The sequence below is a fragment of the Botryllus schlosseri genome, chromosome 14 (genome assembly GCF_051294905.1).
Source record: "Botryllus schlosseri isolate E-star chromosome 14, Bs_hap1, whole genome shotgun sequence".
Taxonomy (NCBI): domain Eukaryota; kingdom Metazoa; phylum Chordata; class Ascidiacea; order Stolidobranchia; family Styelidae; genus Botryllus; species Botryllus schlosseri.
The window spans coordinates 11,480,694-11,504,908 of NC_137249.1; the positions used below are offsets into that span (position 1 = coordinate 11,480,694).

Genomic DNA, 24,215 nt, shown 5'->3' on the forward strand with positions numbered 1-24,215 from the left:
ATTCAAGTACTTATAGTACTTATTTCAATATGAATATACTATTCAAGTACTTATGCATGCTCGAATTTCTCATCGTTCTCGCTTCACAGCAAATTAAACTTTTGTATACGGATCATAGATAGAACATTCATGAAGTATGTGCATATATATGCACAGTAGTCTTGTATAATTTGTATTTGATCTTAGTACCACGGAAACTGCCTGTGTATACGTGTCTCTACCCCTCTAGACATACCAGCGATGCTTACAGCTGTAAGCATTGTCTCTGTTTAATTATTCAATCTATAAAGAGACTGCGTCACTACATCCCATAATTCCCTATCTCTCACTGGATCGCCAAGCATATAGCTGATGAAAAATTTATGCATTTTCAAATTGCAAAAATAGATGTCAACGTCTAAACTCCTCTGCAAAATAGAGCAATGACGAATATGTATGCCTATCGAATAATATGAGAAAAAATGAAAACCATCATTATCGACGGAAAATCACGACAGATCATAGTTTATTGTTAGACTGCGAAAATAGTGCAGGTTCAGGAGAGTGTGAGACACCGCTACATTATCGGAAATTCCCCGCGTCGATTCAAGCTTGCGTCAGGCCGTATAACCGCGTCCTTCCCACATAGAGTAGGTATTATAGTCACGAAGTATCGGCCGGGAAGAATCAATAGAATGTCCGCCACTAGTTACGGTATAAATTTACCAAGGAGTTGCCGATGGCACTATTTACGGTATCTTGCAGACTTTAAAAACGTACTTGCGTTAAACAAAACGCACAACGCACCCTTTCAGCAGTGGCGGTAGTCTGACGAAGACGGGAATAAATGTGCTCTGTCGCAGCTTGGGAATATCGTATACGTTGACCTACTACAAAAACTGTAGTGATTTAGCATTAAACACGCGTTTTTATTGCTTAGAACCCGTGATCGCATTTATCCGCTGTTATTTCGACACCACTTTTCTCGAGACACAATTTCCCGCCTTCATTTGCCGATGAACTCCGATCGCACGCTCGACTGGCACAAACCAACTTGTCGTAGTGTCATGTGACCAGATGGCGTTCCAGTGTTCATTGCTTTACATTCGATGGACGACAATGGAGAACTGTCACATTCCCTACCGAGTATCGAACATTGATGGTGATGGGATCTATACATCTGGAAGCTTTGGTTGTTCATCAAGATCTTTCGCACCATCGTGATCGATTGAATTATTGAAATCGTCTAAGTTTTGTTCGGTAGCGCTCGGGGCTCTTGGGAATTCAAATTCTGAAGCCAGTGACTGCGAATCGCCGCCTGTCTGGTTCGGCACAGACAGCCCTTCCTGCCCAGCGTCTACTTCCATATGTGGTGATTCTGCTGGAACGTCAGCTGACTCATCTTGCTCCATAATTTTATCAGGCTTGTCAGGGGAATACGCTATAACTCCATCCGAATTATTAATTTGATTTTCTTCTGTTTCTCCGATGCTGTCATCAGGGTAATTGTCTAAAAGGTTTTCCGCGCTTTTAATACTCGCGTCGTCATCCGAAGACTCGTTATCGTTAGCGTCCGGTGTTTCGATCGGCACGGGTGCTTCCTCGAGTGATTGTTTTTCGTCATTGTCATCTGCGACATCGGGTGTATTGCGCTGATCATTGTTTCTCGGTGTGTCCGGAGATGTTACTTCGTCGGAAGGTGTATGCTTCTCGCCTGCGAAATCTTCCTTCGCCCCGTTCCTGTAAACGGTAATGGTTGGTATGTCGAGTAATGCATATGTGTCTGGCTTTTTGGTCGGTTCATTGGGGGTGTCCGTAGCTACGAGCCCACAAGGTAGCATCTTAGCTTGAGGCGCATTTTTCTCCGCAGTCTCTCGAGTGTGGTCAACCTGGCTCTGGTTCGAATCCTTCGTATTATTTTCTGTTGGTTTCGCTTCAATCACTTCTCCGCCGAAGTAGCGGCCTAGCATGGCCTGGTGACGTGGCTGCACCTCGCTGGTTGGAATATTTCCGGAATGGAAAGATGCAAACGAGGAAGGCTGAAGACCTCTTGTGTTGCTCTGTTTTGAGGACTCGGCTTGCGTGCTTTGCTGATCGACATGGGGAAGTTTCAACTCGTTCGGTCCGTTGTATATTGTGTTGGCGAAGCAGTTGGGTTTATTCTTTTGCGGCCTTGTAGCGGGCCTAAACGGCCCGTTAAGACCGTCGTCGTCAAAGTGTGCGTCTCCATCTTCACCCATATCACCCGGCGTTGGTGTGTGAACTACGCTGTTTCCGTCCGGGTACATGAGATCGGTCAAGTCGTCTTCGAAGAACTGCGACTCGTCAGCATCCGTAAACATACAGGTGGAGCAGCTAATGAATATAAATATATCAATCGAATGCGGAATATTGATTGCCACGTATTCGTTTGAAAAGGGTAAACTTCCGAGGGTCTTTGACACTAAACGATTCTAGCTAGGGTTGGGTTTAAATGCTCCAGATTCATATGCGGACACAAGCTAAACACTGACAAGTTCAATGTTATGTAGATATGGCGCCTGCGATAAAGGTATATGTATATCGTATTTTATTTGCATTACCACTGCGGACGAAATAGAACTCATCCATCTTAACTGGCTCAACAATGTTGCTACAATTAGAAATCGAAAACTGTATGAAACGTCAGACGAACCACATTAAAATTCATCTCTGGGGTTATAAGTCAACCTTAAGTTTGTTTGATCATAGCGTCATACAACTCATACCATAGTGTCTTACAATAGTGTGAACCCTGAACAAACAAGCAAATCTCAGTTTACTGCGATTACGTCACATTTTCCATTAGGTCGAAGGCAATTTAACGGTAATTTTTGACCGGCTTGCCGAGCGCGAAATTTGATAAAATTGGTATCAATCGAAAGCTACCGATGTACTGATTACGGAAATAGAAATTTTATTCGGCTCGTGGTCCTAGAACCCACCCAAAATCATTCTCAAATTTGGATTGTAACTGAGTTTGGTATTGTGACGCAGCAATGCCGCCTGGAAGCAAGTGAGGAGCAGCGCAAACCGCAATGGTATTGGGCATTGTTGCGCAAGCCATTGAGCATTGGCACTCTCACTCTCACTGCGCACTTGCTCCGAGCTACGGCCGCGTATAGTGTCATACAATGGTGTGAACACAAGCAAATCTCACGGCTCATTGTGATTAGGTTGCGTTATTCTTGTCATTTGATCAAAGGCAATTTACGCCACCATTTAGACTGGCTTGCCGAGCGCAAAGTTTGACAAATGTACCAACCGAAAGCTACCGCGGTACTGATTACGTTAATGTAAGTTTTAATCTGCTCGTGGTCCTGCAAACCCTAGAAATAATCTTGGAATTTTGCATTGCAACAGAGTTTTAGATAATGACGCAACAATGCCGTTTTTAATAACATGCCGCAGCTCAAGAGCACGTGGGCAGTGGTAGCTTTGCTCAATCGTTCAAAACAATGTCCAATACGCATGCGGTTTACACTGCTCCTCACTTGCTTCCAGACGGCATTGTTGTATCACAATACCAAACTCCGTTACGATGGAAAATTCGAGGCTGATCTCGGGGTTTCCATAGGACTGCGAGCAGGATAAAATTTATATTTCGCAATCAGTACTGCGGTAGCTTTCGCTTGACACCAATTTTATCAAATTTCACGCTCGGCAAGGCACTAGAGGCCAGTGGTTCTCAACCTTTTTGTTTTCGCGGACCCCTTTCGGACTATCACGGACCTCCGCGGACCCCCACGAAGTTTTAGTTCAAATTTAGCTCAATTATCGTGCAATCGTCATTTGTCTTGTGCAAAATGATAACTGTAGCCTTGTGATAAACATCAACGAAATGACTTCTTGAAAATAAGATCATACTATTCATGTAGAAATTGGGTTGACTTCTAATATTTCAAAGCGAATTCTGCAACTGCATTTCTTGAAATAAGTAGTCGTGTCTTGAAAATCCGCGCCTTAGATTTGACATGAACGAGTGCCGAAAATCCATTTCCACAAATATTTATGGTGCCATGGCGAATGTAATAATAACGCGGAACGCTTCTGACGACACATTTGGGTATGATCGCAACAAATATGGCCCCAAAATTGACAAACAAAGTTTTTTAATCAACATGATACAGCGTAAGTCTGGGCATTTTTATGTAGCAGGTTATCTTGATGTTATTATGGGAAAAATGGTTATGTATCACAGGAGAAAATGGATTTTCGTAACCATTTCGAAGTCACCGTGATTGACCTTACTCATCCAACTTTTCTTTCCCACAATCCCCAACAAAACATCTCTAAACAGCAAAATGTTTATATCAGCGGGCAATTGGCAATTTAGCAATTTAAATGAGTCTGCACTGTAGGATGTTTAATCTCAGACAGTCATTCTGTTGATGTGAGCTCTGGAGTTTTACTAGTAATGAAGCGCAACTGCCTCGTGATCTTCATAATTTAAAAAATACAGATTAGGTTATCAAATATTTGTAGGCTTCGCGGACCCCCTGAAATGGCTTCGTGGACCCGCGGTTGAGAACCGCTGCACTAGGCAGTCTAAATAGTGCCGTAAATTGCCTTTGGTCAAATGGAATGAATGACGTAATCCAATCGCAGTGAGCCATGCGATTTGCTTGTGTCCACAGCATTGTAGGACACTGTGGTTTAATATTTATTCGTTGCGTTAAAACAAATGCAAGCCAATATTCGCCCACACGACACGGCGAGACAACGGTGCCATGTGAGCGGACGACTCCTTCCTAATCCTGTTCAGGACTTGCGTTTCAACTCGTACTTCCAATAGATACCTAAGTAACAAAAACATGAATGACTCTACCTTATAGATGACATTCCATCCCAGTCTTTGGTATCCGTCGTCGTTCTTTTTTCAGGTCGAGTTGTGCCAGGCAGTGTATATGGTCGTTCATTATTTGTCAAAGTGACATCGGAAAGAGCAGGTAAATTATGTCCTGATAAAAATTAAGGCAAATGTTTGCTTCGTTCATCACACAACCAGCATAAATCTCAAACCAGGTTCCAGCAGCCGCCGCAATCTCGCAAGATCTTCGTTCAGACGCCTCACATCCAAGGAAGATAAGGATGTACAGTACGATCCTGTTTGATTAAGTCGTTCCGGTTTACCCCGGTTGTCAAAGGTTTGCTGTCGCGGAGGCAGCTGAATTCGGCTGCCTCTTTCCAACGGCAGAGAAAGAGGCATACTGCGATACAAGCCGCGCTTCTCTTCTGTTTGCAAATCCACGATGGTGCAAACGAGATGGAATGTTGCGTCCATGATCCTCTCCGAGCCGTCGATTAGCGTTTGAATGAATATGCTGAAATCCTGAGAAGTATGGGGATTGACAACTATATGGGGCTGAATCTAAACGTTTTCATATAACTAGCGGAAAACCCATGATATATTATGCCTGATTGGTATTACTTTTCATATCGTATTATCTCATCTTAGAAGTGCATTTCATATTGTCAAACCTCTCATTCATGCGTAGACGCTGTCTGAGCATAAGTTATAAATATAAAACCCACGACAGTATTATACATTTGGATTATAAGAAAGAGGATTTTATAATCCCTTGCTAAAGAGGTGATAATAAAGCTTCCGTATGATAGCATTTGCTACCTGCAGTGAGTTTCGTCGAGGATAATTTATGAAACAGTGCTTTCAATTAACAGCGATAAATCAAGAGTGTGATCATTACTTTAGAGGTGGTGATGTCATCACGATTGTTGAATGCACACGACACGTTCAATAAAATGCACTCGTTTTGTTCCTTACAAAATTTTTGACACTTGCATATTGTAAATTATATCTTTACAATGAAAGTATCATAGCTGGTCATAAACGGCGGCCGTTCTATTATTTTCATCTGCTCGAGACACATATGCAATGCGATATGCCCGAGGAAATGCGATGTTGTGAACAGATATGATGATGTCACAACGACCAAATATACGGTATTTCAATTTAATCCACCTCAGTCGACTGGTATTACTAGAGTTAATGCCCGTGTAACAGCATTCGTTCTTAGTGTCATTAGACGCTTTCCCGCTCTTTCATTCTATTTCTTGCATAAGTTAACAAACCCGTGCTGCATTTGGTTTCTCACTGAGATTTTTTGCAGAAACGCTGAAAAAACAGCGACGCAGCAGAGCCCAGCCAGATAGGAGCCCCAACACTAGGGGTCTTCAAAAATGACTTTTTTCTCAAATTGTACTGGCTACTTGATAAAATTGTTAGGTTACCTAATTGAAGCCTACACACCAAATTTGGTTCAATTCCAGCCAATAGCCGCATTGCTACAGGAGAACAAAGTTTCTATTTAATATATAAAAATTAACAAAAATTACAAGATTGTTTGTTCACCACATGAAAGTGTTAGGTTGTCTATAGAAACGATGTTCACCAAATTTGTCTCAATTCCAACCAGTGGAAGGGGAGTTATAGCCGTCGAAAAATTTGGATTTTAATAAATAATTAAAGAATTGGTCACCGTAAATACTATTTATTTGATAATTCAAATTTTTCGCAATAACTCCGCTTCCACTGGTTGGAATTGAGCCAAATTTGGTGAACATCGTTTCTATAGATAACCTAAAACTTTCATGGAGTGAACAAACAATTTTGTAATTTTTGTTAATTTATTTTTTAATAATAAATATAAACTTTGTTCTCCTGTAGCAATGTGGCTACTGGCTGGAATTGAACCAAATTTGGTGTATAGGCTCAAATTATTTAGGTAACCTAACAATTTTATCAAGTAGCCAGTACAATTTGAGAAAATAAGTCATTTTTGAAGACCCCTACCCAACACTTCGAAACGTGCTACAGCCGGAACTCCAACCCCAGAGTCACGCCTGGTATTTGCATTTCTGCATATATGTTAAATTCCAAAACATACCGATTCGCGACAGGACTCCATTCTGCTCGCCAGTTGTTTCGTCATCTGCAGCAACTTCTGCACTAGTGTCGCAATCCGCTCCGTAGTTTTGGACACGTTTATTTTTACGTCGTCGTTGTGTAGCACCGGCAGCAAATTACATTGGACGCCAGTGACTAGTTTAGTAGAAAGAGTGCTCGCAGCATGAGTAGCGAGTTCAACTTTGGTCGATCTAAATAAGGCATCGATTTTCTATATTCTAGGAGCATTGATTTTGAAGAAATCCTTACGTTCTAGGATCCAGCATGTCATTCATGGTGTTATAGATCTGTTTACAATGACACGTAATCGGCCCGTCTCGCGGAGATACTGCCATTCTTTCCCGCTTTTGTGCGACATCTAGTACTTCGGCAATACGAACTTGCAGTTTGAGACAATCTCTCTCGCCAAGCTGTTGTAGTAAAGTCTGAAGCGACATGAAAATGAAATGCGACAGTGAAAAGACGATGGTCTTCTATAAATTATCCTACTTTAATCGTGAATCGACTTTCTGTTAGCGTATTGATTCTTGATCTCTCCGACGACTTGAATTCCTTTTACGAAATTAACAATCGTATAACGAATTGAATTTCTACATGCAATGCGGAATGCTGTAAATGTATCTTGACTATTATTTACATTGGTAAGTTCTACCTGAATAGGAGTATCAATGCGCAAGCCTTGTGTTATAATTTCTCGGTGCTGTTGGGAATTGCCAAGTTGATTTTGGATTCGTGTCATCTTTTCTCTCAAATCTAATAATGCCTGTAAAATATAATTAATGTATTGTTGAAGTTGAAGAGCGTAGCTTATCATGAACTGCAATAGTTGATTATCGAGCGCTTGCAATCGATAAAGCCATCTGTAACTACTGTAGCCTATAACATTGATTCGTAACACGAGTAATCTGGGTATTAATCAAGACCAAACGTACAGTATTCGTTGCAACCTCGGTTGACATACTATTTACGTACGTGCACTCCGCACTGTGCAGTCGTCAAATTTCAACGATGAGATATACGTGGTCACTGGTCACACACGTTGCAAGTTGAAATTGTCACTGTTGTATTGTAGGCCGGGATACCATAAGCAATATCTTGATTATAAACTTCGGGAGCAACTGATCCAAGCATACATAATCCACTAGGGGAGTAAAACACTGGTCAGCGGTACAGCGGAATGAACTTAGGGTCAGCCTGCTGTAAGGTTGTCAGGATAACTAGCCTACTTAAAAATAGCATACACGTACAGCGTACACCGACGTACTCCAGTGTACAAATGCGTACACGACATGACGGCAAACGGCACCTCATTTTAATCGCTAACTTATTTTTATATTACCATCTTCTATTTTTATTCTATGTACATGCCTCCTCTTTACATCGCCTACGCCAAGATGAGTGTCTGATTTCAAAGACTATACTTCATGTCGTTTCGACACCTTCCTATCCTTTCACTGTATCGCAATTTTTGTGGTGTATTGAACTGATAAAAATTGCTAATAAAACGAACCGAACCGAATATTGCGCCATACATAATGATACCGATGTGAGACCAAATTTCACACCTAGTAAGGTCCTGGACAATAATTGGCATCAAGTCACTATATCTTCGAGTGACATGTCGAATGACTGACTCTGACTGAATGAAACACTGACTCGCGTTTAATCAGGCCAGTTAAGGGCGTGTCGAAGCTGTTTTGTTCCTGACGTCGCTGCTAATGGAATTACCGAGATCGAAAACGCAAGGGGAAATGGAATCGATGCGACTTTTTGAATTAGAGCATTTTTTTTTGACTTGAAAATTGTCTCGAAACATGTGTCCGAGTCACGAGACATTCCGTAACTTTCTATTTTCATGCGTAGTGACTCGAATCAAGTGAAGTGAATTCATTCAGAAAACGTAACTCGAGTCGGAGTTGTGAGTGATCCCAACACTGATGTGAAGTTATTATTTGTGGGCGTTCACAATTACGAATGATTGTATGCTTCTCGTGGAAGGTAGAATATTTACATTTGATATATAAACCAAATCTACCTCTTCAAGACCAACTTGTGAATATTCTGCCTCCGTCATGTTCTTCAATGATTTGCGTTGTGCGGAGTCGTACTCGAGATCCGCCAAATCTTCGTAAATAGCACTTCTCGATTTCAATCCGATACGTTGTATGTAGGCATGCAAACTGAAAATATTGCGAGATCATAAACACGACAGTATATTGAAATGAGCGATGACAGGTCGTGACCTTGTATCTCCCGTGCTCGATATTGATTACGATTTACCTCTTCATTATGACAAATATGATAATCTGGTCATACCATCATATGCCGTTTTTGAAACGGTGTTGCAAAGGGTAAACCGGATACGTTTTGGTAGTCTGATTTTACAATCTTTGAATACGCATATATTTATCATCGTGGACTTAGTATAGTTAAGAGCGAACCCATAATGTTTGCGGAATCGAGTGACACCAGTTGAGGACTTAATAAGCTCCTTCTGAATAGTTATTGCTATTTGGATAGACTGGGCCGTGAAACGTATCAGATAAACGTTTCGTAACGAATTCATATTCATATCGAAATAAACTCGAATATCCTCGGCTGACACTCGTCAGGGTAATCGTCAGCAACTACTAATTGCAAAGAACTTTGTGTATCAATAGTCGTATACTCAAATATGATATCAGTGGCATGAAATTTCGAATTTTTGACGGGAAGAGATCGTTTAAGCTCCATGTACTACTTTAGATGGTACACGAACTGCTGTTGGCACAATCTAGGTTGACGTATTTTGCTAGAAGTCGACTTCAATGTACGCAAATGAAAATGTGACCGGTATCTTCCGACGACGCGGAACCTATCGCCTCGATCATTTTTCGCACAAACAAAATAATCCAACAAATGCTTTCCAATTCCAAAATTCATGACCATTGCCTCTATTAACATTCAATGCGCACGCAGATGTGCAACCCCGCCAAAAATATAAATTGGGGTAATTTTTCATGCCATGCCGCATCCGGATCGGACAGCACCTTATTAGAGCTTAATAGTCGGAGTCTATTACTTGTTGAAAGAAATACCAGCCGGATAGCGAGCGAGTGTCCAGTTTATGCAAAGGCCCGCGCAAGATTGTTCGTCACTAGTGGGCGACTCGAAACTATGCAACTGTGGGAAACTGTGACATGTCACGTGTCACATATCTATATTATATCCATTATCCAATTATATGATTTAGGAAGATTTCAGTATCGGATATTCCGACAATTTCTCACATTGGGAAGTATGCTCGTGGCGTGGTGAGTTATGATGACATTGCCGTCCGCTCTAAGCGCCGTTATACCGTTGCTTAAAGTCAGTTGTGTAAGGCTAACCAGACTGCACGTAGAACTACACATGTGTCAAGATGAAGCTTATACTTTTTGTGATATTCCGCAAGTTCTTTTCTTTGCGTTAGTAAATGATCCTTCCACTCTCCCAAAATGCTGACGAGGGCTGGTGCACTCATTGTGTCATCGGTTACAGCACTGTAAGCGCATTCGGACTGTTGAGTCATAGTGTCGTCAGACTGACACCCTTTATCATTGGTACGGTTTCTGAAAACAGATACACATTTGAAGTGTTGAAATAAAATATATATATATGGGTGTAAAAGTACACACGTGAAAAGCGCTTAACGCCATGCATCTAATACCTGGTAGAGACTTCGGGGTCATCTCGGTCTTGGGATTTACTCATTTGTGGCATTGCGCTTCTTTGTACGACTTTTTCTTTGACATATTCTGAAATATTGTGTACAATCAATTCTGGTACTTGATGAAAGGATATCAAGATACCACAAATACATTTCACGATTTGAATGACGACATTACCGTTCGGGTTGGGGCAATTAAACAAGCTAGAATTACGAGTATAATTGCGACCATGATGTCCAATATGCCAGGAGGTCAATGTCAGAGACATTTATGTTTGCTTCGTAAAATTAAGCCCTGTACGAGTGCACGTATCGATAAGTATGTCCCCTACGCTCCATGGCACGTGATTTACCATAAAAGATGCAAAACGGCGTTTTATGTAAATAACTTTGGAAATTGGAACTCGCAGTAGGGTTACTCAGATTCGAAAAAGAGGATCTTTTTTTAAATCTTCAATACCAGTCATAAAAACGGGGAATTTAGGCATATAATTGTGATTCTAGGTGAGTTAGCCATGTTTTAATCAGCCTTTCGTGGCAATACCGAACAGTCCCGGTTTTCACATGTAGTTTGTGTCGGCAATTCGCCTACAAATAACTCAAAGCAAAAAAGAGGATGACATGCGAAAAAAATTATACATTTGGGATTCATCGGAGGGCAATTTACTTTTATTCATAAAGGAGGAAAAATCCTTAAATAGTACGTATGGTATCCCTATACTTTATAGTCTACACAGCACGGCAAATACCTCTGTCAGTGATATCACTGAATGGGCTATCGGAACGTTGAATAGGAATGGCCTCGATGGCTCGTGAATCTACTCCGGTGCTTGCTGGTTTCTTTATTCACGAAAAGAAAAATTGTGTTCGCAATCATTATATCACTACATTACTGGGGTGTTGTTCTAACGTACTGTAGTGGCGGGATTCTGAACTGGTGGTAATGGCGCTGGACCCTTGCCACGAGATATTGTGCGGTCTTCCGGGTTTTGTACTTTAGCGTTCTTCTTACTCTTCGTATCCTCCATCGGGTTAGGAGCCGGCCTCCTGGTTGTCTCATTTTTAACTACGTTGATATTCTGAATCAAACACATAGATTCCCATAACAAAATATTTAAAGCATGAAATGTATACCCTTAAACACGCATATAGAATTTATATTATTGATCATGTTTGTTTTCTTAACAAAAAGATTATAATTCTAGACTAGGTATTATTATTTAAATACAAATGATTGCGCAGCATGCTATATACGAGTAAGAGCAAGGCCTGACGTAACATCTAAAAATAAAACTTAAATTTCAACCGATGAGTGCTAAAATCAACTGGCTAAGGTACAGACACGGCCAGTCATTATCTCTGTGTAGAGGCTGAACGACGATCATATTTCTCGTATATCTATAATCGTATACCTTTTCCCCAGCCTGGCCGCCCCGCACATCAGAATTATTAAGAATCGCCGCGTTATTTCTCTTCATTCTAAAGATAGATTACTTGCTTTGATATTATCCAGATATTACGAGACAGCCTCATACCCTGACCAAACGTCTGCTGCGTCGCTGCAATAAGCGTCGTTGTTGCTTCCAGTTGCCCAGATGTAATTTGGAGGTAGAGTTTCCATGGGAGGAGGTGCGTATCGCAGAAGATTTCTATTTTTCGAAATCTTCCTCAATTTTCTTTTCTTCCACTTTTGTTTGATTTTCAATATGCAGACTGTGATGCCGATGAATATAGTCAGCAGTGCAACCGCTATAATGATTACGGCGTATAATGGCAGGGCCGTCTCCGCATTGTCGCTGAAATATGGAGATGCTGCATTTCAAGGATACCGATAAATTCAATTCTCTCAGAAGTCGTATTTGTACAGTAATTGTTATTAATCCTCCTCAGAGCATGCAGGCTATAGTTGGTAGGTTCGAACTCAAATCACAGCCTAGAACAACTAGCAAGACCTGTTATCGTTTGTCGTGAATCGAGATGTGTGATGTTCTTACAGCCATTGTTACCTCAGTGTAGAATAGCCAGGGGTAATTTTTGTGGGTCGAAACCCGTCCTAATTTCACACCGGGAACCCCTTCCTTTCTAATTGCTGATTCTATCTCCAATATTTCTTAGCTCATTGACAATTTAGTAATTCGTATTATCCGTTGTTAGATATTTGTGTTTCAATTCGTTAGTTGCGGACTTTAAAAGGTCGTTAGTTAGAAGAAGGTATGAAAAGTGAGTAATTATTCCCAAGCTGCACATTTTAAAAATCCAGTTGACTAGTTTGCACAAGTCTGTATCATATTCGCTTCGCCCAATGGGAAATTGAGTAACCCAACGTAATTACTCCTTTGAATAATCCGTTCCTATCCGAAAACGTCTGATTGAAATCATACCGCATCAAATGATTACATCGGTTTTGTATCAGTGATGCGTCTGATCTCTACAGCACCCTGTAACCAGATAAAAAAATACCAAGAGGGCTGGCAATGACCCAGGTACCAAACGCCTCCCTACGCCATACCGCCTTATTGTAAGCAGAAACTAAGATAACGATTATGAAATTTGTAGGCTGCACCTCCATTTCATAACTCGCACGTTACCGCGTTTATATACGTTATGCCAGAGTCTCAACTCTGGATAAACTACATGACAGACAAAATAAGGAATGAAATTATATTTCGTTGTACTGAAGTGTATCACATAATTTTTCACACAGCGCCCCCAGGTCCGAAAACTCCCCGTAACTCGCTCCTACTCCCGACCAAAAGTTGCTGTTGGCACGCACAATTTTTATGTCGATCTGTTCGTTGGCGCTGGGAAATAGGTCATATTCGTTTATTGATTGATTAACTTGTTAGAAAAGTCAATGTTGCATTAACAATAAACATTATTTCTCGGGTTGCGGTAGTGACGGTTTTCGATTGAATGCGCCTAGTAGGTTACTGGTCATGGTTACTGGTGACGAGCCGTTAAAACATTTTCATGGAATAATTGGCGGTTGGAGCTACATGCAGACATAAGAGTTGTAGCCAGCAGGTGTATAGCCTCTGTATTGCAGGCACAGAGGGTTTATTTGTACGCACCGCTAACACGCGTGCAAATGTAAGAATTAAAACGTGCTCCCCTATACTTAAATAGTATGACTGTGACATTTGTGTATGAATACATGGCTTGTTTTCGAGGGTACAACGGTATACTTGAACGTGCATACTAAGATCATTACTTGAAAAATAGAATACTCACTTGTTACGAGGTGCTTCAGTCGCTATAGGGCGACGCCTGGTTTGTAAAGCCCAGGGTGGTGGTCCTGCGAACGAACAAAGAACTGTACTTTTAAGTCGCATCTCGGATTGTGTTGGGCGCACGTGACGCATTTATATAGGCGTTGGTTGGGCTGCGGAGTAATTCATTCGTAAGCCAAAATTTGGCAGAAAGTTGAGTCAAGTTGAGAATAATTTTTTTGGTGCACAGCACTATATGGCTGCTGTGCTGTCGAATGCTCACAATTACGACTGGACGACAAGCTATGACACTAGCTTCGAAAGTACTCCGATCACGGATCATATTAAATATATTTAACTTGATTATGCTGGTATTTCAGTCACCAATATCACAGCGCAGCGGTTCTAAAACTTTTAGAGCGCGACCTAAATTATTGTTTTGTTTGCATCATGTGACCCAAGCCTCATACATCGACAAAAATGTATTTATAATATTAATATGCTTCGTTTTACGAACATGGGGTCTCAGGTTTATTTGATAACATAGGGGTAGGTCTGGTATTTAGGGCTGAGTGCAAAAGTATTTATTTCATCAAAATTGAGCTATCGATTGCATTGTCCCATTTTTAAAGTGACTATCTCGTGATCAACCAAGCAGTTCAATTATTGCATTGCGACAGAACGGCCATCAAACAACGTTGATCGATTTATGATGTCTAATGACACAATAGAATACTATATTTCACCTGAATTCAAAACCTTAACCCAGTGGTTCTCAATTATTTTGACCTCGCGGCACACTTTGAATTAAAAATAGTTCGCGGCACACTAGCACAGTGGTTCCGAACTCTTTTGGCTTACGGCACAGGCAAACTACCAAATTGCGTATAGCAGCAACCATAGTATTACAAAGGTGGTCACTGACGAAGTACTGCTACCTTTTCGGAGCACTCAAATAGGCTTTTCTCTGCTTGAGTTTTCTTTTATCTCTGCGGACATCTCACAAATACGTCTACGAATGGTATCATTTGACATGGGAATCGTTTTCAATTCTTTCCAAACTTTTTTTTCACAATTTTATTGCAGGACGGAAGAAGAGCTTTCTCCGTTTCCGTGTGAGGTTTTGAATTATCAGCTATTACCTCTATTACCACATAACTGGCCTGCTGAGATCTCGTTTAAACTTCAGGTTCCGCTTAATTTCATAAGATTGACTTGACAATAAAGTCTGCCCACTACCGCATTGTCGCATCGAAGAGTCCAATCACGATCGCCACTAACAAATACAGAGGCGTAGAGGTTTATTTTACAATATACATGGATGCGAAACGCATTTCCACGCAGATCGTGCAATAGGATAGGATAGGTTGGTATACCTAGTGTTACTGGCAGCCACCCGCAGTTCAATTGTAGGTCCAACAAATCGGGATAATAAACCTCGGCGGCGGGGAAATTTGTAACTGACATAATTTGATCAACTTTACTTCTCAATTCTCGAATTTATCGCCTGCAACATAACATTGCGCATTGAGCCTACATTTTACCTGCAGTGCTGGCACGCTACCTAACAATCGCAACGTGAAAGGCTGTGTTGGCAATTCTAATTTTTAAACGTGAACATCACTCTCAAATGAGTTCATTTCTCGATGGTGAGAATGTCTTTGTAGGTGTTGGAGGTTTATGTAGGCTCCTACTCGTCCTCCGATCTGCAAAAGCAGTGTCTTACAAAAAGTGGGCCGTGTTATAAGTTGGCATCTCAGGAATCAAAATATGTAATATCGGCATGGTGTAAAATGATCATCGATGACGAAGACATGGCAAGAATACGACTACAAACAGAAACATAAAAAGGTGACAAGTAAGAGGTGAACATTTCGGCCAGACCTCAATATCACGGTCCAATTACCCGAGTTTAGTTATCACCGTCCTAAATGCTACTATGTGGGCAAACTAGCATATCACACCCATTGACGGCGGAGGCCCCAGTTTGATTCATGGCAGTGCAGTAGTAAGTTACAAAGCGTTGCAGATTTATTAGATTCCCCGCCCCTATACGTTGCTGTGCTCAGAGCGTCTTTACAATAAAAAGCCCAGAGAAAGAAAAACCCAATCCATGACCTAATGGGGATGCCAAATTGAAATACTAGATTGAGATACCGTAACTACGGTCACCTCGGCATTCTTATATCTGTTCACTGCATCGGATTGTGCATCGCGTGTCTTGATCGGGTAAATTCAATAGAAAAACCAACAATGACACACTCAAAATTGGGATTTTTGTTACACTTCGACATAGTTTACCACATTTCCTCGCGGCACACCTGAGCAGTCCAATTGGCACACTAGTGTGCCGCGGGCTTAACCCAATCAAATAAATTCATCGGCCAAAACCAGGTTTAGCACCCAATAGCTTTCAAAGTCAGTCATGTGTGACATTAATTTCGAATATTTCTAGCGTAATTTTGTCAACACGAAAATAGGGAAGTAACGTACACTATAAAAGCTGGTGTCAAGCGGTTTGCTATAACTGACATATTTTAATTATTGATTCCAAGTTGGTTTAAAGTGCATGGCATCAAAAAATGAGCCAGCCAAAATTACTGTTACTCAGTGATTTCCGATTCAATTGAAGAATGCTATGATATGTATGTACCTGAATTCTTACACCCGCATGTCTTCCTGCATTGTGCTAATTCCTCGGATCTAATGCCATTGCATGATCCACCATTTCTCCGCAAAACGTCCTGGCAAAACAAACTGCCTCCCACGTCTTGACACTGTTGCGACATGGAACCTTCAACGTTCATCGAAAATACGTAGGAATATGTTCATTGTTCCTCGAAGTAGAAGTAAGTTAACAGCCGTACTACTTACATTCATGCATTAACAGCAATACGAATAACGATAATATATGCATCCTTATTCTGCCGTGAATCTCGCTATATTCACAACCATTCGCTCGTTGCTGATGTACCGACTCCACGCAAATTCGATTCGCGCACAGCGACAAGTCTGTCAGCTAAAATACTGGAGGAACATGTTTGTAAAATTGCCCGAGGCCCATCGAATCTTCTGTATGGCGGCTGGCGGCAGTAGGTATTTTGTAAGTGCATTGACACATTATTGCAGTGATGCCCGTTTGGCGAAACGAAGCACAATCGCTTGTGATTGACATTTCAGTTGATTCAGATTTACATATCCAATACGCCATTTTCAGTTATTGCATCCCCTTCATGGTTTTGATTGCGAGTAGCAGATGCGCATTGATTGCTGAGTAGTAGATCAAAGGTTAATAACAGCGATTTTCGATGCACAACTTCCACAGATCTTCTGGAAGTCCAGATGACAGCCTGTTGAATCACAATCAACTCCACGGAAAAGATCGATTTTTCGCCAAGGCACGATTCTACTTCTGACACTGCGAGCGACGGGATCTAAAAAGCCGCTCCTCCTCCGACGTTTGATTTAGACCCGTCGGTATAAATTGCAGTGCATCCGACATACTGGTCGGCCACATGACTCAAACAAATCTGGTTGAAAGCAGACATGGGGTGATTACTTCGCTAATGTAATCGATTGCCATTACAATTACTTCCTACCCACTCGATTACGATTACGATGTCAGGGAAATCCCCAGGTAATCGATTACGATTACAACACAAAAGTAATCACGATTACATACGATTACAGTTATTTTGTGTCCTTGTATTGACGTGTTCAAACGAAATGTTACAACGACGTAGCCAGGGATATCTAGATATATCTGGATGTAGCATGTAGCACAGACCTTTAAATACCTTTATTGCATCTGAAAAACATAGGCGTTTCAAATCGCTTATCTGCTAGGCGACAACGTTGCAGGCACCGGCAAATATAGCATGGCTAATTTCGCCAGCGTTGGTATCGATGCTTCATGAATTTTCCAAAATATCAAGGGATTCGACTCGTCCGATAAGCAAGACTCGGCTAGATACTTACTCACTTCTTCGTCGATTGTTGAGCCGCGAGAGGTGCAGGCACTGTTCGAAGATCTGCAACCCATGTAACTAAATAGTTTGCATCTTTTAACCGGAACATCAGTGTCAGTGGACGTGTCCACCACTGGTTGACTGTTGTTTGATGTCATACGAGACATTTCGCCCTTGATCAGTTTATGCAGCGCAGACAACTCGCCATCTTTGCACCACGCGTCTTCAAAGCGCGGATCAAGTATTGTAGCTAATCGAAAGACCCTCTCATTGTCATAAGCCTCGAATCGCAGCTTAAACGAATGCCGATAAGTTCTAATGATACGGTTGAAGTTACTATTGTTGTAATATTTCGCATGAATCTCATCAAGCTCTGATTGCTATTCTCGAATGCAAGGTATGACAAAACTTGAGGTGAATATTTTATCTCCTTCCGTTTTATCAGTTGCCGTCTCAAACGGACTTAAACTTTCGCATAAACAGCTGAGAAGGTTGCTTTCATGTGCGGTATAAGCTTATGATGGGTTTCTAAATCGTCCACAACGTCATGGGGAACTTCTAGAACCGATTTGATCATTCTTAGTTCGAAATTCCATCTCGTTGCATTTGCTGTTTGGAGCTTTTTGAAGTCTTTCAATCGTTCGGTGGCGTGCGTTGATTTACGGACGTGTGCCACAATGTTGGACGCTGTAAACATTACTTTAATCAAATTGGATGCTTCCTTCATGCCATATTTTATCATGAGTTGCAGAGTATGCGCAAAGCAGCCATTATGCTTGGGCAAAAAATCGAACAAATTATTGTTTCCATTCACCGAGTCGACGACAGTTCCATCTTCAGAATCAGAAGAGTCAATTTCACTTTCAGCAAAGTGTCGGTCATGTTCAAAGCCGGGCAATGCGAAGGCTGTTAACATGTTAGATGCATTGTCAGTAGCGATATTTGCTACTTTACTGGAAATGCCAAAAGTACCAACTACTTCCTCATATTGGTTCATTATATTTTCTTGAGTGTGACGACCAGTGAATCGCTTATATGGCAACATTGTAGCATGCAGCTCCCAATCCGATATGTAGTGGGCCGTAACTCCAATGTGGCTGCAGTTTGACCAGATATCTACTGTGAGAGAAATCTCGTGAACTTCATTCAGTTTCTCCATAAATTTTTGATTGATTTTACTTGCCATGTCATTCAACTGTGAGCTTACCATATTTTGGAAATCTAAAAAGAGGACACTTTCTCAGAAATTTGAGACTTGCAAAACCGGAGTAGAATTTTCAAAAACCGGTGAATTTTTCCCACTTTGTGACCGGTTGACTGAAAAAAAAGGTCATCTCTCCGCGATTAGTGCTCAAAATACCGTTTTTTTCTCCGCATTGCTAGGTGGATGACTAAAAAAAAAAAAAGTCATCTTTCCGCTCGGAGCTCAATATAGCGTTTTTCACCCTCTGGAGCGTCACTTCTGCACTAATTTACGGCATATCGCTGGCAATTTGCGCTACATCTGACCTACATTTTCAAAAAAGAGGACAAAATCTCAAAAAAGAGGACAAAAGGCCGTCCTCCGAGGACACTTTCAAAAAAGTCAAAAAAAGAGGACAAATGGTAAGCCTATAAACAACTGCGTCATCGAAAGATGTTTGCGACTCGGTATTATGACTTTCGGATCAATTGTGTGAATCATAGCTTGCCGATTCCACAATGGAAAGGGATTGTAGAGTACCAGCTACAAAATTTGCTATGCAATTACTTATTTGTATTTGACTGGGATCCGACGGACTATGTTTCTTTGAACCGTGAGCAAAAGCAATCATAGCCGTTTGCTTTGCGTCCGTGGCACTCGTTCGGCTCTTCGATTTTTGCATAACTCGTTGTGTGTTCTCTGTAAGAAAAGCATGGGTTGAAGTTTATCATAAGTCCGCTAAATCCTCTATCAGACGATTCACATGCGACGAATAAGTCGATATGCCATTGTCACCATCAAGGACATATCCAGAGTTCACGTTGATTTACAATTGTCGTCGTTATTACGTCGTAGAGACATCGTGGTGCGCGTTATTGCGTTAAATTGTCGTCGTTATTACGTCGTAGAGACATCGTGGTGCGCGTTATTGCGTCAATCATATGCTGTGTCACGAAAAACTGTTCACGTCCGTATTGTCGATATAGTTAACAATGGCACAGAAGAGGTCAGACGCGATCGCTGCTAAATAAAACAGTGGCGTGCTTGAATGAATAGCCTACTTTTCTCAAAGTAGGCTATTGCACGCGCGGGATCGCCATTCCATTTCTCAAGTGTTCTACTGGCAGTTACTCGCGATTCAAGCGGTTGTTTCTACGGGGATAATTAATTTAATTACCGAGAATGGCAGATAGCATTTTGTTAACTTTGCCATTCATTCCGTGACTGCTTCGGCGGTAATGGCGTTGCGCGACGAGCGTAAACTAACGACAGTACCAGTAAGCTATTACCTAGCCGTAGCAAAGGTTGAAATGTATGTCTGTAATTCGGTTTTCTTTAATGCGAACGTCACTTGGAAACGACTTCATTTCTTGTTGATGATTAGAAAGACAATGGGGATTAAAAACAATGAAGCACCGCCCAGCCTACTTTGCTCTAGGATCAATCAACACATCGTGCAATCCTTATAATTGAGATACTAAGATGAGCTATGCTGGTACAACAAATTCGTGGGTGATATTGTAAAGATGTGTAATCTCGCCTACAAATAAGAGCAGCGGCAACATGGCAGCACCCCTACCATATCGCATGAAACGTTGTTACGCAATTCGAGGCGAGCCGCATAAATTAATACGAGCTCTGGGCAAAATCGAAATCCTAGCAAGGTTATAACAACCAACAACAATTCAAGTTACCCTTGAAATCGTATGGCTAATGCATTTCAAATACAGATTGACGATTGATACACGCTTTACACGGGTAAATTCAACGATACAAGCAGACTGTATGCATCATGTCAACGAATCGAAGCAACAGAGATCACTGTCATTTAAACCCATATCGACATCTCTAGACTACGGGTATACAACAGTGCGGAGAGTGGCACGGGGCCGGATTGGATATCCAGCCGTATGTTTTCAATTTTGGCCGGACTGGATCGGAGCCGGATCAGTACTTTTTTGATAAGGCGAGAATCTTTATGGATAAGCACGAGGTTTGTAACTAAATAACTACCGACCAACAACACGCAAGTAACCGCCAAGCCAGTGCGAAAAGAAACGAGCCATATTTTAAAATTCACGGAACCACCGTACCGTGTTGGGCCGGATTTCCGGCAGGACTTTTTCATTTTTTACCGGAGCAGGATCGCAGCCGGATCAGTACGTTTTCCTGATACGGCCGGAGCCGGATCGGAGCCGGACCACAGAATTTGTCGATCCGCTCCGCACTAGTATACAACAGTACAGTGTACAGTACAACCAGGGCTGTGGAGTCGGTAAATGTTACCACCAACTCCGGCTCCGACTCCGACTCCACACATTTTCAATATACCGACTCCGACTCCGACTCCAACAGTATTGCCAATTTACTTCGAAAATTATATGCCACAGTGACGGTTAAATGACTATCATATAACCATTAGGCATATGCAACATCTGATTAACGGTGGTGTGCAAACTTGCTTCATTGTGGCATAGCTCGAATTATTCGCTATGCAATTAACATGATTAACAATTAGGAATGCCTTTCTAAATCGAAGTGTAGCTCTTGTATATATGAGTAAGCAACTAACACAGAGATTTAACTTACTAATTATCTCATTACACACTACACTGATTAAAAGAACACACACTCTTACTACTAATAGACATTGGTCATTATTGAAATTTGGGAAGTATAGTCAAATAGCATAGCCTATGTCTAGTCTTCATGTACTTAGTCAAGTATTCAATGACTAAGACTTGCAGTCAGTCTTAATCATCTGTTCGACCCAAGCAGCTAAGCTACACCACAAATCTTTTCAATCTTGTCAAGTGGGAAGCATTTTTTGAGGCATTTGCTCTGTCACAGGATCACTACATCAATTTATGGCTGCATCTCGAGGATACATATTGTGATTTTCTTCCTCAATGCAACTGAATTGTAATTTGCAAATAATGTCCTATTTTATGTATATCAGGGGTAGCCAACCTTTTCGGTCAAAAGGACACATGCGATTTACGAACCAATACACTGGCATCTGGAATATTGATAACCTTTTTATTATTCATCCAATAGGGACGCACCAAATTAGGTATCATCGCAAACAAGACCTATATTACTACGCTTTGAAATTGATGACAATTATCTCGTGCAACTGTGCAGTGTGCAGTCATGACCTGGTCGGGTGAAGTGCGAAAATTATTTATAGGTTATGAATGAATTCTATCAATAAATATGTTACTGACATATATATTGGGGGTAGCATCTGTACACCACTGGGCTCATTTGGCAAGGACAGGATTATTCGGCGTTTAGACATAGCAATATCGACGGTTTAGGTGAACATACCTCTATCATTTTGTGCAAACGCTTCATCGCCGACGATCTCGCTGCGACGCACAAGCGAAGACGCATGTTGGACGACACGTTATCTCCTAATTGCGAATATAGTTGGACTCAATTCTGTAGATACCGCGTATTTATAATTTTCAGTGGGGGCTGCAATATTGAATGCAAGAAATCTAGTGACAACAAATCACGCGAAGTGCTGAGAAAAATTTCAAGTCAAATAAATCTGCTACGAACTATTCTACTTTATGGTCATATAAAAAGATCTACGAATCAATGTGACTGGCCCCTGGTTACGCCAATGGGTCAGAACTGATGTTTTTGTCATCATTAAATTTTGCGCTCAGGCTAATCAAATTTTGGTCGGCTTTGTGCAATTTTTCCCGAAGTTGTAAATAATTTTTAATTTCGAGAATTACCTCGCAGGCCACACAAAACTTTCTCGTGGGTCACATTTGGTCTGCGGGCCACGGGTTGGCCGCACCAGATCTGTATCGCTGTTAATAACCGTGATTGATGGTATAAAAATCCTATTGACAATCTTTTGGAAGCAATTGTTTTCATGATAAAAAGTTGGAGTCGGAGTCGGAGTCAAGGTAATTTCGACAAAGTCCGACTCCAACTCCAGTCAGTATTTTTTCCACGACTCCGACCCCGACTCCAGCCATTATAGTCTTCACGACTCTGACTCCGACTCCGACTCCATCAAGCGAAAATTAGTCAAACTCCGACTCCGACTCCACAGCCCGGTGTACAACTGTGCGGCATGCTCTCCTAATCAGTCTACATTGTGCGGCTATGTGCGCCAGCGGGCTAAATGAGGTCTTCGTGTCCATTTCGATTGGTGTGACATACAATTGAGCAAGGTATGGTGGATTATTAACCGAGCCAAAAACACCAAAATATACATATGCTGAAACAGCACATGAACATTTTCGACAAAACTTCTCCATCACCTGAGAATATGTTCGTGCTTGGCGCTATTTTCCTACACCTGATGTAGCCTATGTGAGTCCCGCAATTATGGCCCACCTGTCAAAAAGGTTGTACGATACACAGGCACACCACTGTTCCACATTACGATGCCACACCAATCTAAAATTAACCAACTTCCCAAGATATGATGCAAATCAGAACCTTTAACGAAACCTACGACCACGAGGTGTACGTACAGGGGCTGAGCTAAGGCGAGGAATATAATACAACGGATAATGGATATCAAGACTAACACTCGCATATACGTAGTATTGGCATTAGTTGACGCTAAGCGATCGGTCGCCGATAATACTATTCATCTCAATCAAATAATTAGCTATAGTATATAGGGTAATGAGGACACATATGAAGTCTAGCAAGTATATTACGACACACAGAACGTCCAACGCAATGCTTCAGGATGTTTATGCAATCTCACAAAAAAAAACGAGGAGCAACTGCAGTTTGCATTTAGGGTTGTTGCTGACCTCCAAAAATGTGCCCCAACACCATCAAACAGAGCTTACTTAAATCTGCAATATAAATTAATATTGGTCATCATGGTACCCCCACCAATGATCAGCTATTAACCAGACGAGGTAATCAAGGCTTTCCAGCATTGACCCAATAGCAACTATGAATTTACTAGATATGCTTCATAGCTGATATAGGTAAAATTCGGATCCATTGAGCCACCTCTAAACATTAATGAATATCAATAAAATTTTACATTGTGTTTTTTTTTTAACGAAAGGGAACATTTTGGCAGGGTCAGACCAACAACTTTCCAAAATTCGTTTTCAAGCACCACCCTACTATGATCTCTCGAAAATCCTACAATCCTACAGACCAGACCATCTCGGTAAATAATAATTTCTTTGAGTTGCATACATTTGTCGTAATTTCATTTTGGGTAATTTTGATTTTGCAGGTTCGC

At 41.3% G+C, this 24,215-nt stretch overlaps 1 protein-coding gene across 1 annotated transcript; it reads right to left on the reverse strand.

Moving 5' to 3' along the window:
* Window positions 1-345: 345 nt before the first annotated feature.
* Window positions 346-16,956, reverse strand: LOC145455487 (uncharacterized). Its single transcript, XM_080333468.1, has 17 exons — window positions 16,697-16,956; window positions 16,476-16,616; window positions 13,845-13,908; window positions 12,149-12,409; window positions 12,026-12,092; window positions 11,528-11,692; window positions 11,363-11,453; window positions 10,614-10,701; window positions 10,339-10,515; window positions 8,961-9,105; window positions 7,578-7,688; window positions 7,415-7,477; window positions 7,175-7,350; window positions 6,906-7,116; window positions 5,020-5,329; window positions 4,826-4,958; window positions 346-2,334 (listed from the first exon to the last, which is right to left on the reverse strand). The coding sequence occupies exons 1-17, from the start codon at window positions 16,737-16,739 to the stop codon at window positions 1,152-1,154; spliced, it is 3,429 nt and encodes a 1,142-aa protein (XP_080189594.1). The 5' UTR covers window positions 16,740-16,956; the 3' UTR covers window positions 346-1,151.
* Between the last annotated feature and the right edge of the window lie 7,259 nt (window positions 16,957-24,215).

What these genes read in the sequence shown, in the direction of transcription:
- LOC145455487 (XM_080333468.1), bottom strand. Translation starts at nt 16,739, where the DNA reads ATGCATATATTATCGTTATTCGTATTGCTGTTAATGCATGAAT. An exon ending in CTTGCGGAATATCACAAAAA is followed by an intron (nt 9,106 to 10,338) that starts GTATAAGCTTCA and finishes CAATATTTTCAG; the next exon opens with TTTGCATGCCTACATACAAC. An exon ending in GCATTGATACTCCTATTCAG is followed by an intron (nt 7,478 to 7,577) that starts GTAGAACTTACC and finishes ATTTCGTAAAAG; the next exon opens with GAATTCAAGTCGTCGGAGAG.